Source organism: Hippoglossus hippoglossus, chromosome 20 (assembly GCF_009819705.1).
Source record: "Hippoglossus hippoglossus isolate fHipHip1 chromosome 20, fHipHip1.pri, whole genome shotgun sequence".
NCBI lineage: Eukaryota > Metazoa > Chordata > Actinopteri > Pleuronectiformes > Pleuronectidae > Hippoglossus > Hippoglossus hippoglossus.
In genome coordinates, this window is record NC_047170.1 from 8259365 (window position 1) to 8275975 (window position 16611).

General features: G+C 43.2%; 1 protein-coding gene across 8 annotated transcripts in view; it reads left to right on the forward strand.

Annotated features, from left to right (window-relative positions):
• The window catches only part of phldb2b (pleckstrin homology-like domain, family B, member 2b), a 44545-nt gene that overhangs the window by 22405 nt on the left and 5529 nt on the right, over positions 1–16611 (forward strand). For 3 of the 8 annotated variants that reach the window (XM_034572521.1, XM_034572520.1, XM_034572527.1), the window contains 13 exons: positions 175–359; positions 616–1812; positions 5202–5576; positions 6906–7067; positions 7736–7873; positions 9461–9589; positions 11037–11192; positions 11347–11457; positions 11615–11689; positions 13320–13466; positions 14884–15024; positions 15152–15251; positions 16330–16480. In XM_034572521.1, coding sequence (XP_034428412.1) covers positions 175–359; positions 616–1812; positions 5202–5576; positions 6906–7067; positions 7736–7873; positions 9461–9589; positions 11037–11192; positions 11347–11457; positions 11615–11689; positions 13320–13466; positions 14884–15024; positions 15152–15251; positions 16330–16480 — 3067 coding nt within the window. The remainder of the gene's footprint in view (positions 1–174; positions 360–615; positions 1813–5201; positions 5577–6905; positions 7068–7735; positions 7874–9460; positions 9590–11036; positions 11193–11346; positions 11458–11614; positions 11690–13319; positions 13467–14883; positions 15025–15151; positions 15252–16329; positions 16481–16611) is intronic. The other 5 variants (XM_034572528.1, XM_034572525.1, XM_034572524.1 and 2 more) reach the window with 3 other exon arrangements.

Sequence of the window (16611 nt, forward strand, 5' to 3'; positions counted from 1 at the left end):
ATCCCTGCTATACAGATGTTTTTGTTTTGTACCTGTCTTATCATTTATTTTACACACAATTGTTTCCTCATCGTGTTTCTCTTCCCCACGACTGTTCACCTGTATTTGTGTATCTTCACGTTCCCATGTTGTCCATTTATTTTCTTGCCCATTCTACCTCTGCCCTCCCTCCAGACTACCTGAAGTTTAGCAGTGACTACAGCTATGCGGTGGTGGGCGGCACCAGCAGTGCAAGGGGCATGCGGTCGGCCTCCGAACTCCGGGACTTGATGGACACCCTGCAGCGCAAGAAGACTGCCCTGGAGAACAGCCTGAGAGCCAATGGGAATGCAAACCCCTCCTACTTCAGCATGACACAGGTCGGCCATCATTTAGCTCCACTACAGGATTTATTAGGGGCACTCTTTTTCAGTTACCCTGGATGTTTGTCTTGGGCTAACCAGGGTTCACCCATTATCCCTGGGCTCTACTAAAGTGTTGAACTGGCAACAAATGATTTAGTCATAAACTTAAATCTACTGAAGCTGCACCATTACATTCTGTCTATAAATGTGCATTAGACATTTCAATAAGATGGCATTTTAAAATATTTCTATTCTCTTTTCTTTCTCTCAGTCCCCCCCCACAACACCCGTCACAAGTCCTTCCACATCCTCATCAGCCTGTCAGGAACAGATGAGGCGATTCTATGGCTCGGATCGTCCACCCATGTCTTTGAAATCTGCCTCCCCTCTTCCCCCTGGACGTCGATCTGACCCTTCCTCCTATCTGGCCTCCCGCTCCTCCCGCAACCAGGACAACTTCAGTGTCGGTGACAGCCGGCGACTGCATAGCCAGAGCTCCTCTCCGTTGCTGTCCGCATGGAACGGTGGAGGCTCTTCAAGTTCTGTTGCTGGTATGGATGGCTCCCTCCTCTCTCTTCCTCCTCCCTCCTCCTCCTCATCCCGCACTCCATCGACAGGAGGCGCAGTCAGCATGCCCTCAAGCCCCCGTCTCGGACGTCGCAGCTGTGGGAACCAGGAGCCATCGCCCAGCAGTCGACCCAGGAAATACTCAGGGGGCTCGCTGAATGGGATGATGGGAGGAGGGTACAGCCGCTCCCTGCCACGCCTCTGCCCCTCGTCCTCTCCTCATGAAAACGGTAGATTGATGACCTTGTCAACGCTGCCCCCACGCAGATCCGATACAGCTGGGAGTCACAAATTTAGTAGAGACCATTACAGCAACATCAGCCAGGATGCAAACCACTATGGTGCTTACAGCAGGAATCAAAATCTGGGAGAAAGTGTTGTGTCTATCTCCCTCTCCTCCACCAAGAACTTGCCTTCTACCACCCCCTCCATCTCGACCACAACAGCCCCACCTGATGTGACCATCCCATCCAAAGCGGGGGGCTCCTCATCACCTCGTGTGGCCAAAAAGCTCAGTCTGACCTCCTCTAGCTCAGTTGGCACCATCAGCTCCACAACCCCCAGCTCTCCAGACACAGAACACTATGCCAGCCATGGAGTCGCCCAATCAATGGAGCAGACTTTGGCAGAAAAGGAGAGGCGGGGGGGCGATCTTGAACTCAATGGTACCCTGGGGTTTGGTCTTGGGGAGAGGAGGTCTTCGTTTGGAAAGGCGGGGCTGGAGCCTCGGATGGGGTTCGGCGATAGACGGACGTCATTTGGAAAGGCAGGAGTGCCTCCACAGGGGGGCTTCAGGGAAAGAAGGGGCAGCATCAGCTCACTAAGTGGGAAGGAGGAACTGACTGACTACCACCAGCACCAAAAAGAGGAGAGACTACGTGAGCAGGAGGTGGAGAGACTGGTGAGTTGGAGTTTGTGTGCAGATGCATAAAGAACGCCATGTTTTCTTCATGTCTTCCAGCAAATGTAAATCCACACTGTGGGAACATATTTTCATTTGATCGTTGATTGTTACGATTACTGAAGGTGGAAAGAAAAGGAATGCGTTTAGGAATGCCTCCCTCCATCACTGACCTCCTCCTTGTCCTCTCAAACACACTCTCCCAGGGAGCTTAACACACACACACACACACACAAGCACACAAGCACACAGTGAGGTTCACCACTCTCACAGATGTCCCTGGCAGTTAACCGTTTCTAACAGGACTATTCTTAACCCCGGGCTTGGATTGTGTGTATGTCCGTGCGTGCGTGTGTGTAATGTGTGTTTATATCAGTCATCTGGAAAACCGCCCAGTGTGGTTCGGCCCACCGAAGAGCCACAGAGCACATCAGTCAGTTGTCGGTCAGAGAAACTCTCGAAGATTAGAGAGCAGAGTTGTCGTGGAGCAGGTGGAAAAACATACAGATTCTCAACACACTGTGTAATGACAAGTGGACTCAGAAATCCCACTGTCCTTCTCTCTTTACACCCAGAAAGAGGGGAGCGTAGATGAGTGAACTGGTGTCTTCTTCTTTAACTGTGAGAAATAGTTTTCTGGAGGCTGTACAAACTAAACTGCTCCACGAACCTCCCAGTGGCTTTGGGCTAACCTCCACATGTTGTAGTTATGATATAAAGATGGAATGTCCTGCTCTGAGACATTTTTACTTTGTTTAGTTTCAAGATGGAATATTTGCTTTTCACCCCACAGTTTTAGGTTTCATTTGGTTTAGTCTGTTATTTTTAGTAGATGATATAAAAGACTGCAACCTCCTCTGAGGCACATGTGAATATGCATTTAAATTGAAGCAGTGATTTGCATTTCTTTAATTAATTGTCAAAATGATTATTAACTGAATGTTTTGAATAGCAGGCTCTAAATAACTGATCACATAAACTGGAATGTTGTAAGCAAGTCATCAGCATCATCAAGTCTATTCTCAAGCTGTGTCTGCCCTCTAGTGGTGGTACAGGAAACCTGCAGGGTAACACTAAATAGGTATCTGACCTTACCTGTTGTGCCGTTTACAATGTGCAGCTTAGATGGATTTGGTGAGTTTTGGTTCAATGTCAGTTATGGCATTTCATCAGCTCCCATCTAAGTTTGCATTTTGAACCAGCCATCAACATCATCTTGTGTTGATTGTGTAAATGGTTTTGAATTTACAGAATGAACAAGAGAGCAGAAATTTGGTTGTTAGCATGGGATCACTGACAAGTAATGAAGAGAAACAAAGGGGCATAGATTGGAAAAAAGAAAGATGACAAGAGAGTGAGATTAAAATGTTGTAAGGGTCACATTGAAGGGAAAATAATTTTGAGAATAATGTCATCTTGAAACAATGAATGAAAAACTACGACTTTGAATATCATGCAGGTCTCTTACCGTCGACCTCTACCAAACATGTCCTCATCCACAAAGTGACAATTTCCTCTCTGTAGTTTATTCTTTGGAATAGACACAGTTTCTTGCTCAGTCCGTTCAGAGTCTAGATATTTGTGATAATGAGCTGCTGATGTGACAAAAGCTGATATTTTGTATTGAAACCAGATGTCCGCATTCCTCATTTTAACGCATGCGGCAGGCGGATCTTCTGATCCTCCAAAATGACACCTAGGCTAAAATTATGACTTTGCGTAATATTCATTTTCTTTCTTAAAATGTTAGAAATTACACATCAGGATTTAAAAAAAACCAAAATATTTTACAGCCGGCATTTTCTCTCATTTTCTCGCCAAAGTACGAGCTCATGCTGCGTCTCCCAGCATGATCCCCTCGTCTTTCTCCCTTCACATTAGTCCTTCCATCCATCTTTTTTTTTATCGTGGTCGCTGTCCGGCTCTCATCTCTCCCGCTCCCATCTGTCCCTCTCCAGTTGACAGCTGATTACTATAAGGGCTCCACAGAGGCTTGTGGCCATTAGAATCGAGCAAGGTGACAAACTGACACTGGCTTGTTTTGGTCTCAGCTCCTGGTTCATATTACCCAGTGCACTGTGAATATCTGCTTGTTTGCATGCACACATAATGTACAAATGTGAAGTACATTATCAAACAATTTAATGTTGTGATTCATTATTAGTTTATAGATTTCAGTTATTTTTTTTGCATTTAATTTCTAATATAACATGTTAAATAATAAATATAATGTATGTTTATTGCGATGATACTTTTCCTACATAGGATAGGACATATCTCTCCAGCCTTTCTAAACAAGGAGGTTACTGTATCATGACTTTCACCTGGTTCAGATTCCTTTTTTTTTAAGTACAATTCCCTGGAAAGAGTCTTGTTTCCTCAGTGGCAGCACACAGACACATTCCTGTGTCTGGAGTCACGGCTTGTTCTCGCGTACTCTTCCGATCATAGTTGACAGCTGTCCACCGCCTCATTAGCTCACACACACACCCCGCCATCCCACGTTACATTTTTCCTGCCTCCATCTTTCCCTCTCTAACATTACTCACTCACACAGGCTCCTCGTTACTACTGAACCTGTAAGAGGACTTTTTCACTCCGTGCAGCCTCTGTAGCTCCCCCATATAGATTCATCCGGGCTGGACGAAGCGAGGGAAAAAGGGATTCTCTCTCCCAGGATTCCCAGTGAGAGGAACTTAGACTTTCTAGTTGGGAAATCATCTACTAAAGTGGTGTGTGTGCAATGGCATACAAGAAATTATAATCCAGAGTATATTTTCGACAAAACCAGGACAAAACAGACAGTGATTTCTGCGATGCTTCCTCAGGTAACCTGAGCATTGAAGAGATTTTTTTTTTTTTTTATGATGATGAAAATTGAAAATTATAATTCTTCTGTGTTGTTGTGACTCTGCTCTAGAACCTTTTTAAACAATTTGTGCTTCGAGCAATTTTACATTTTCTATACACAGTATGCATGAAGAAAGGAAAAGTGAGAACTGGTATGAAAAAGGGCAAAATGTATTGTTAACTGGTTTTAAAAGTCAGAAGTTGTTGCACTGTTTGACATCTGTTTGATATATCTCAACTTGTAATATCTTTATTTAAATTGTGTGTTATTATAATTTGGGGCACACATTCAGCACCACTCCTGAGCTTTATAAAAATATCTTTTTTCTTTAATTAAATAGGCTTATATTGCATTTCTGTTGCATCCTAACAGCAACACTAAAAAACTGACTATACAATTTGAAATCAGGCCTTTTCACTTTTAAGTACACCTTATTAAATAATCTGCTACTTTACTACAATAGTCGACGACAAACCTTCTACTACATTTGCGTACGCTGTAACTCATGCTCGTGTTTATATGTGTGTGTTTATCTCAGGAGCGACAGCGGCTAGAGACCATCTTGTCTCTATGTACGGAGCTGGGCCAGGCCGAGAGGGACGGTGGCGGCTCAAACTCAAGTCCCGCCTCAGCTGTGGCAGATCTCCAGAAGATCAACCAGGAGCTCCAGAAGCTCCAACTGAACGATGATGACGACGACGACGATGACGCACCGTCTGTCTTTTCTGACTTCTCGGCTGTTATCGACACCCCAGGGAGCGGACACATGGCCTCCCCTGGATCGGAGAACGGTTTCTACGATGACGATCTGCAGTGGCGCAGAAGCCACCGAGACAATAGGGCAGAATCGCCCACTGTCAGTTTGCGAAGCTTTGCCCCCTCACCTTCTCCGCGTACACAGAGGACCAATGAGGTATAAGAAGTTTCTAATTAGAATGCAGATGTCTACTTTGTGTTAAAACAACATCTACAGCTCTCCTATTAATATCACATCTTCTAGTCGAGCATTGAATAGGGGACTGATACGTGAATTGATTCCACTACATACGTTTGTTATTCTCAGGGTCACTTTACCACTTTCAGGGTGGCACAGTGGTTAAGTGGTTAGCAAGAAGGTTCTTGAATCGTATCCCAGTCTCTGTTGAGTTTGCATGTTCTCTACGTTTGTGCATGGGTTTTGTCAAGGTCCTCCTGCTTTATCCCAAAGTCTGTGACATGCTGAAGCGTTCATGTGAAAGGTGATGCCTGGGTAGGTCGAGCAGGAGGCAGGGCATGACGTTTAAATATTTCTGTGTTTTTGATCCAAAAGCTTTAGAATATTGTTTTCCCAAGTCAGCGTCTTCTACGTGTATGGTACCTCCTTTTCCTCCTGAGGAATTTGTATTCTATTCTTTTTTCCCAGTTTTGCATTAGTCAGCTTCAACGTGCCCAATTCTCCGGACATAATCCTGCTGTATTTTCACTGGAGTTTTTACGAAGGGGCCGGCAGGAAAAACTCTGGGGAATGTCCCCAGCTACTGACTCGGACATTTTTGCGTTCTCACATAAAGCTCCTCTGGATAATTTCAGGAGATTATCCGGAGATCCGTGCATATCAGAGAGCAGCTGAAGTGGTGGGGTGTAATTTGATATCACTGGTCATTACAACAGGACTATCCTACTCATTATGACAAATTACAAGTGAAGAGAAGAGTACTAGAACGCTGGCAAGAGAGAGACCGGAGACTGCACAAGTTGGTGAATAGAAGTGATTTCTAGTTGTTTTGTGTCATTGTGTGGGGAAGCTGTAGATGTGTTAAGAGGCACAGTTACCGTCTTGGATCTAGAGATAATTTTTTAATGACATAGGACAGGAGTGCAGGGCTGCGATGGTTGCTCCTTTGACTTTGGTCAGCTTCTTAAAAGATTAATCGGGATTAATTGTGGGAAGTGTCGACTCGCCATGTTCTTTCTGAAAGCTAAGGATCACTCCTCTTAATACTTGGAAAGTCTTGACACACACATACCTCACATACGCAGATGTGAGATATTTACAGAGCTTTTATTAGATTAGAGCTGGTCAAGTGTGGGAATTTATAATGGAGAGCTGGTATCTATGTGTGTGTGTGATATAATTATGAATACTGTCTGTGCTCCTTTTCCACATTATGCCACTGATTTAGTACAATTGTGGAGTGGTGGATTATTGTTACAGCCACCTATGAATGCATAAGATCTCTAACTCTCCTGCTGATGTCACCAGGCTCTGGAGGACGCAGCTCGCCGCAGCAGACAGGACGTGAGACCTTCAGAGGAGGAAGTGAGGCAAGTGAAGGAGGAGAGGATCCAGGTGCTGAACAACATGGAGGAGCTGGAGAAAAAGATCAAGGACCTGGACAACCAAGTGGAAGAGTCTGCCTGCGAGGTAAAGCGAAGAGACAGCTCATGATATCTTTTGAAATAATACATTTTGTTGAAATGGATATTTATATACAGATCAGATTATGGTTTTTAGTTTTAATTAAAAATATTTAATAATCACCTGACAAATGGAAGCGCAGTATGAACAATAGTAATTTGTTTTTGTGACTTCAGTGTTTCCCTTTAATTATCTTGACTGCGGCGGATTATCATATTTTAATTTGTGCCACCACAGTTTAATAATGAACCCCAAAAATGTGCACTTCTCATAATAACATAAGATATTTCTCTCTGAGTTTTTTTTCCTGTTGATTCCTTGTGAAGCTGTCGTCTGCAGAGTTCTTTGCCTCATGCTCACTCTGCCTCTCCCTCTTGTGCTATCGTCCATTCAGTTTTTACCATTCATGCAGACAGTCAGACCTCGTAGTCTCAGCTGCCACAGACTGAATCAATTCAAAGTAATACTGTATTTTACACTAATATTTAAACTTTGCAATTAATCCCCAGTTCACATGCGTTCCAAATTGTGGAAGACAACCTGTATTACACCACTCAAACTCTTGTGTCTCGGTGAAAAGCTCACATTTTCAAGTGGTGACATTATAAGTTATAATAAAATTAAGAATACAGCAGGTCTTCATAAATCAGCTCTGCTGTGTGTATTTGTCCAAGGTGGAGGTTGAGCGAGCGCTGGTGGAGGCTGAGCAGGAGTCAGAGGTGGCTGCTATCCAGCAGGAGAAAGAGGCTCTGGAAGCTCTTCGCAACAAGATGGCTCACATGGAGACCAAGTCCCAACAGGAAAAAGACAAGGTACGCTGTGTGAGCTTTGTCGTTAAACAATGCGAGTGAGTAGGTACTTCTACTAAGAACCTGTCGAGAGGACACTTGAAATGTAAAGAGGTTTAATCCACAGACTGATGTGTTTGCTGATGAATCTTCTACAAATTGTGAGAATCACTTTTGGGAGTCATTAGTAAGGAATAATTGGGAGAGGGGCAAAACGTACTGTAACTAATGGGGGGGGGGGGGTTACAACAACAGACTGTATATAAAATGGACAACATGACAGCTCTCCAAAATGTAAGCCAAATCATCATGATTGCCCCCTGGTGGCTGGCTACAGTATGTGTCATAAATCCCACCTCCTCGATGTGGGTGGATGGGAGATGGGTCAAACAAAATTTTCTCAAATGGATGTTTGGTTTCTGTCCTTTTAGGTAGTTATAATCACATTGGTGTACTTTATTTTCCCTGTAACATTAGTTTTAATTAGTCATTTGATGCTTCAAAAACAGGGTGAAAGTTCATTTTTGACAGCTGAGACTCAATTGGTTGAGTGTGTATATCAATGGAACCTCGATACTCCACGCCTCAATCACTACTGCGCAGACTCTCTGGCTCCAAATGACGATAAAAGCACAAGATGGCTGCTCCCATATCAGATATATTTAGGCTTTCAGGAGAAAGTGGAGACGCATCGTCCATCTCTATATACAATTTATGGTTTAAACCAGCAGCCTGCATTTCCCCTCCCAAAGTGTGTGTGTGAGTTTGATAGTGAAATTACATGTGTTACTCAAAGACTCTCCAACATGTTGGGATCATGTGACTGACTGATAGGTGTTAATCCTTCTCATGCTGTCTCTGGTCCAAATATATATCTGTTAATACTGCCCAGGGTATAGCGGTCACCGAGCACTCCCATCTTACCCACACTGCCGTGGGGGGACGCGCACACATGTGCTGTGAAGTTCTTCTCTGTTGGATTGAGTCTTACCCTGAATGGGAATTTTCCATGCACCCCACATTAGAGGTACATAAAGTCAATGGTAAAACCGCATTATGATACTGAGTGAGTCAGAGGGAAAGACAGATTCAACAGTTAAATGCTAAACATGTTTAAGAGTGGTGAATGTGAGTGCTTGTACAGGTTTTGGGTGTGTGCGTGTATGTGTGGTATTTATTGAATCAATCATTCAGGTGTTAGTTAACCTTCTGCTGAAACATCCCATATATCCCTTTCTTTCTCACCCATCATTCATTTTCATTCAACAAATAAAGGAAAAAATGCAGGAAACAGAACTAATGAAACTTTACATACCATCATCCCACCTTCCTTTTTACTCCCTGCTCCATTTTAGCAGGTCTTACTTCTCCAGCTTTCCCTCCCTCCCCTCCCTCTAGGCTAATATCGCTGACCCAGTCGCTGTAGTAATTAACCGTGGCTCCCCAATCCAACTAACGCTGCCATCCTCTCTTTGTCCTGTTTGTGTGTGTGTGTGTGTGCGCGCATGTGTGTGTGTCTTTGTAATTATATGTACACAAAAAACCATGTACACGGTACATGTGTCCTTGTGTGGGCATCCTCTTCATGTGTGTTCACGTGTGTATGCGAAGGCGTGTGAGTTGCTGCAGGCAGAGAGGGGCAGAGTAGAGAGGTTGGCTCAGATTGTGTGTGAGCAGCGCTCCCAGCTGGACAGCTGCCCTGAGGCCACCAAGGAGCCCCTGCAGGAGCAGCTAGCCAGGGTCAGTACACACTCAACACCGCACTCATGCATGCACAGGAAGAAACAGTTGGGTCCAAAAAAATCTGTGACCACTTTCCCTTTCTGGTGAATGTGGAAAGTGAATCTCGCGCTAAATCCATACAGCTCCTCTGTCTTCACAAGTGTTTTGGCTCCAAATCAGTTTTAATCCAAGTCCATATCACTGGGCATTTGTGTGCCGGTGTAAACGTGTAAATTTGGTTGTTGCAGATTGTTTAAATAGTAGCTCGCCTCCATGTAAGCAGTTGTATCTGTTAGCAAAGACAAGAGGGTCAGCAACACTATTAAATGTTGCGTTCTACACTGGTCGCCGAGGCTGATGCCGGCTGTTTTCTTTCGGAAAGTGGTCATGTGGTAGGAGCCTGACGAATCAGCAAAGAGTACGTTCTCCAAACCTCCATTTCTGCCCGTCCAGACTAAAACGCAGCCCCAGAGTTTTCCAACTAAACCGTGTCGGCAGTGTTTCCTAACTTCTCCATTTTCGCATCTCTAAAACTTGGGAGTCGTGTGGCCGACAGACGTATCAGTAGCAGAGTTGATGCGTTTTCAAAACAAAGACGTTGCTGTATGGATGTAGCCTCAGAATCTTGAGTGTGTAAAACCAGAGGATCCATGAAAGTTAAACACAATATGTAGGCAAGCTCACAAGCAACAATATTCAACAAGAAGTGGGAACTTAGGCCGCTGTGCTCACAGACTGGGAGCAGAAAACCAGAACAAAATCCGATCAATGTACTATAAATGTGGAGTTAACATGATGCTTGCCTGCTTGAACTTGCATGTGAACATTTTCTCTCCTCAGCTAACTTGCTCTCTGTGTCCATCTTCATCTTCATCTTCACTTCTCACTCTCTCACTAACTAAGTCTTTATTTCATGAAATGATTTGATCCTGTAAGAGTATGAGTTATCTCGATGGATGAGCTTTAAGATCTGTTTGGGGCTCAAAGAAATCCACGACATATAGAATGTCGAGGCCAAGTCTCCATTCTTTTTACAACTCTTTAACTCTATATTTTGGGTAAATGCTTGCAGAATGTAACATGTTGCCTAAACTGTAAAACACTGGTTATGCTTTGGTGTAGTTGTCTGCATGACGGTTGAAATAAGACATCAGGTGTATTAGCAAATGAGAAGGTGCTTGTCAATACATGATTGCTTCTTTATTTCTGTTTTTCTCAAAGCAGTTGGAAAAAACTTTTTCAGGTAAAATAAAAATACACAACAAAGATTCATATATGACTATAGTGCAAAATTATAATAATCCCGACTTCTAAGCTGCTTTTCTAATAAAAAAAAGAGTTTTCAGGGTTTTTTGTGTGTGTGTTTATTAACCACTTGCATACACAATTGCATACACACTCCTGTATACATGCAATCCTTTATCATGCCTGTTTACCGATGCATTATTCTTGTGTGTGTGTTCAGGACTGTGAGGTGCTTGAGACGGAGACCAAGCGTTTCGAGGACCTGGAGTTTCAGCAGCTTGAGAGAGAGAGCAGGCAGGACGAGGACAAGGAAACGCACGCACAGCAACTTCTGCGAGAGATCGCAGATTACCAGCGCAGCACAGTCACCCGCAAGGTGACAGCCGCCTCTTCGCGATTGACCCGACAACAATGTTTTGATTTAATATCAGTCCAGAAAAATCTTGACTTTGTATTTTAATGTAATGCAGTCTTTTTGAAATGTTTGTGAAGAAACAAACCATCATTATTTTCCCTTTCAAAAACGTCAGGCGCGACTGTTGACTCTGAAGAAGCAGGCGGCACAAATTACCCAGCAGGCTCAGCGAGAGAAGGAGAGCTTCTTGAAGGAGAGGAGCAACCTTGAATCAATGCTGCAAAGGGTACAAGGAAATCCATGTTTGCATGTGTATGCATGGGACTGTTCTTTGCTTCTGCATGTGATAAAAATGTTCATAAAAGTCCAGCATCAACAAAAGGTAATTTTTTTTAAATGAAGTTTTTTATGTTTTGCTTCCCCTTTGTTTGCGTTTCTTCTAGGAAAAAGAAAACCTTTCCCAACTGGAGGGAAAGCATGCCGACCTCACTGGAAGCAGGGGTTTCACACTTAGAGAGGTAGGTTTATTTCACAGCTGTCACACAAGAAAATGAGAATGATTGATTGCCTCCTTTTGAACTATTTATAAAAAAGGGAAGGGAGCCTCCATTATTTGAATGGCTGAGCGTTTCCCTTCGTGCTTGCGAGGGTCTTTTAGTGACTGTTGCTGTGACGGCACATCGGCTACAATTATTTCCCCTCCAACAAAACTATAGACACATGTTTTCATGGACACCGATGTTCCGATAATAACTCGATTAAGACAATAATCAGAAAAAGTCAATGCCATGCAAACAGCATTTTAACTTAACCCAAATAAGGTCATACTCAGAATAAGCAATAATTCAGTCAAGACATGTGGACTTGTGGAGCATTCTGACCTTACTCACATTATGTTAACATGTATAGGTCTATGCTCAATAGTCTGAATATTACTGTCCATGGAAACGCAGTCAGTGAGAGGGTGCAGTCAAAAATTACACCCCCCATCCCTCCTTTCCTCTTTTTCCTCTAGAATCCTCTGCGGCTTTTGTGTTGTTTTACTAATTTCTCCCTCTATCCCCTGTTTTCTTCTTTGTCCAGCTTGTCTGTTTAAACCCATTTCTTCCTATTGGGGATTTCCCTGATCCCAAGCCGACTCCTTTCACATTGGGTATCTGCCGATAGAGTCCGCTGCCACACTTGCTAAATTACGTTACTTAAATGTTGATTAAATAACCTACTGTCTGTATTTCACACATATTTGAAATAACACAGCTGTAGACTACTTCATAAAATATATATTTTTGCCCCATATACTGTAGAACCTGCTACAAATCAAAATCACATTTTTATGCTTAAATCATTGATATGGTGTGAAGTGGGACAGGAGCAGCTCAGATAAATGTTGGCCCTGCCATCAGGTTACTCACAGCGACTGCTGATATGAACTACCACCGGCCATGTTTGTCATTTTACTGGAGAAAGCAAAACTGAGCACTGCCTAAAAATGAGAGGCTGCTAGTGTAATGTTTTCTATACTGACTGTTGAGGATAATTAGCGTTGGAGCATAGAGAATCTGAATTCAGATTCCATCACCACTGCGTCCAAATAATATTTCACTCTTATACAGTACATACTATCCTCCCTGGCTTAAGCAGCTTGATGCTGCACTGTAGAAGTCAGGTGTCTTAAGGAAGAGGAGCTGCAACACAATCGAGATGAAGTGGACAAAACACAGCCGAGCATTGTTTTGAACAACAATTTGGATTCATGTTGTTCCATCAGATACAGATCCATTAAAGAATGCCTGGATCAGCCAGATCCTTAGGATCGTCTTCGGACTACTTCCAATGCTTTGTTCCTCCTCTCCAATTGGTTTCTTGTTCTGCCAGGAATTTGAGTTGGGACCTATTATAATAATTCTATGCACATACTCACACATATTAACCCTGAGGTAACCTCGTAAGGATGTGAATGGTCTTGTTTATTCCTCTCAATCATTTACAGTGTAGCTTGTCTCTAATTGACAGGACTTTCCCCCAGTTTTTTGCCTTGAAACTAAAAGTCTGCATCATTCTAAAGACTACTTTGTCATAACATATTAATATGGCTACGCTACGCCTCACCCCTTCTCTCTCCTCCATTTCTCTGTTGATGCTTTCCAGGGCTATGTCACAGTCAGTGAAATCAATGAGCTTTACTCACAGCTAAGAGGAGAACCTAAACCCGCCCCTGCTCTGGCCAATGCCTCTCCTGACTCCGAGGCAAAGCCCTCCCCTGGCGACGACACCCCCAAACCACTGGAGGATGAGGTGTGTGTGTGTGTGTGTGTGCGTGTAGTGGTGCAAAGGGCTTGCGTGTGTTGTTAGTTACACAGACGCAGATGATACAAAGTGTGTGTGTGAAAGAATTATTTCCCCTCCTCCTCCTTTTATGTTTTTTTCACTTTTCTGACACGCTCCTCTCTTCTTTCCAAAGCTCTATTATTCTTCCTCACCTGCCGACTGTCACTCCTCTTCCTCCTCCTCCTCCTTCTCCTCCTCCCATCGTAATCCCCGCCCCTTCCCCAAAACCCCCTCTGTGCATTGGCCAGAGAACATGGTGTCTTATCGAGACCCCTCCCCTCTCCCTGACTCTCCCCCACCTCCTCTTCCTGTCAAAAAACACCACCACCATCTCAGCCAGGTAAAGTGAACTGTAGATATAGATTGTTGAAAATGTAGTTGTAGTGCACGATGGACATTTTTTTCCCTGCAGCCATTTTGATATGAAATTGTAGGCAAACACAAAACCCAAATCAAAGCGCTGCTAAACAACTGTGTGGACATTATTATGAACCTTTCTGTTGGTGTCTATAAGGCGCAGAGGCTAACGACACTGGCACGTAGTAGAGCCCATCTGCTATGGTCCAACAGTCCCCCTAAATACAATCACACCAGTTCCACACATTTATAAATATCAGTCTCCTAAATGCGCCTTTTTTCATTGAGATCCATGAATTATAACCTGAGAAATTGGTGGAAATGTCTCACACAATGTTAAAGAAACTGACAAAAATTCCTTTGTCCGGGTCTGTGCCAACATTGAATGGATTTATTTCTTGGCTCCTGTTCCCTCCTTTCACCAGGTTTTGTGTAATTCTGCCGAAACTCTAACAAGCAAACAAACCAGCAGATAAAAGTAAAAATTGAACCCCCTTGGTGCAGGTATTAGCAATTTAGCGAGCCAACAGTTGAGTAGCGTAATGCACTGAATGCAAACGCACAATGACAGAGGGCAATGATGACACCTGTTGGGAATATCAACATTTTGGGGGGCGTCTTCTTGTGAACATGGTAAACAAGAAACCATTTGAAGGCACCAACAGAGCTTTGCTTATTGTGTTTGCGGTGTTAACCTATTATCTCATGTCAAGATGGCTGCTGTGGAATAAAGGTCAATGGAGTGTGGTTTTGTCTGCCACATTGTCTTGTCGTCTTTTTTCTTTCTTACTACCACTAGAGGGCAGCAAAGTAAGAAATTTAACAACTCATACTTGAAGTAGTTAGAAAAAAGTGGGACCATGTTAAATCACCTAAAATTAACTAGGATTATATTGATTGTTAATTTTAATTGAAATAAATGTTGAGAATTAGAAATTAATTAATAAATATACAAATTAATTAATGTAAAGATTAACGGTTTACATCGTTTTTTTGTGTGTGTCTGTATTTGTGTGTGTTTCATCAGCAGTTCCGTTTACTGGAGGAGAGGAAGAGGTCTGAGAGAGATGGGTCCCATCTGAGCGACACATTACCCAGGAAGAAGGTCACTCCCAACATGAGCCGCCAGTTCACGTGTGCAACACTCGGACGCAGTTACCCCACCAAGGTACACACGCACAGATCAAAGACTAAATAACCAAATTGTTAATCACATATTATATGAAGTTATACTGTTTATTGATTAACTAAAGGAATAAGTAAAAACGTTTTTTTCTCTTCTTGGTTCTTCATAGTCCCATCAGCCCCTGGTACAGAGCACAAGCTGTGGCAGCATTCTTCCAAGGATTTTCTCGCTGTCCAGCAAGGAAAATGATTCTCGGTGTTTGCATAAAGGTGCGCGCGCACACACACACACACACACACACACACACACACACACATCCACTAACACACTTGCCTGGAAACCTAAAATAGGGATGAAGAGAGAGTGTTAATCTGTCAGTTGTGTCTCCATCTCTCGCTTGGGTTGTGACATGGAAATAAGCCTTATATGGTCACAATAACCCGAATAGGGTTTTGTGTGTGGGTGTGCACATCTTTGCGTTTTGTTTATCTGTCGGGAAAGATCATGGAGGAATGCGAGAGGAGGAGGGCTGTCCCGTCAAGTGATACAGACCGTTACAACAAGTGGACAGTTTTCGTCCTAATGCTTTTGAGTATGAACAATTAGTCTTGTTGTGTCAACTGTTAGAGGTGTTTTATATGCGTCTACTATTCATTGTTACTACTATTGTTACTATACTACTATCTACTATTCGTCGTTACACGTAAACTTCCTACTGCAAAAGCAATCTTTAAAAAATCTTTATATCATTATTTTCTATCGGTTTAGACGTTTGCTGACTTGTGGTGTTGAACCTAGATTTTGCTGCTGTGAGATAAGTTTAATGTGTATTTTGTCTTTAAAGAAAATGGATTTACATATGTACCACTTTTAATCTTTTTTGTGCCTGACACTGGGATGTATATTTGGCCCCCCAGTCCCTTTGGTCCCTTGATGTGGCTCATCAGATGGGTGGGTCTGCTGCATGGAGCTGATAGTATCAGGTTGTGTGTGTGTGTTTCTGTTTCCTGTACCCAGAGGCTGAGTTTGTCTCTCTTTAAAGTATCGGCTTTGTAATTTTGCCACCATTCCTCGCTCTCGTCCTGAGGATGTCTCATATTTCTTAGTCTTTTGAGTCTTTTGTACATTGTTAGTTTGACAATCTGGACACAGGAAGAGTTGCACCATTAAGGTGTGGATATATTTCGTTTCACCGTGGCGGGACATTGTGATCCAAACTCGAAGCTGTCTGAGGAAAGCGTTGTGCCAGAGGATGTGACTGAAACAGGTACAACATGGATGTGCAGGAAAACACGAGAGTACTGTTAATTAACTAAATGTCTTTTCTCTCTCTGTTTGTGTTTCCAGGTCAACCTGGCTCTCGAGCCGCTTCCCAGACCAACGTCTACCTCGATGCCTTTGGGTACCGTGACAACCAGGCCTTTGACACGATGAGCATGGATAGTACGGACTCCATTGAAACCAGCATCTCTGCTTGCTCTCCTGACAATGTCTCCAGGTAAGTTCACACGTGTTTCACTGTATATACTAATAGAAGTTAAGGGAAAAATAAAAAAGAATGAATCCTGTTTGTGCTGCTGAACGTTAAATCATCTCTTCCTCAGGCTGATAAGTGCTATGAGAAAACTG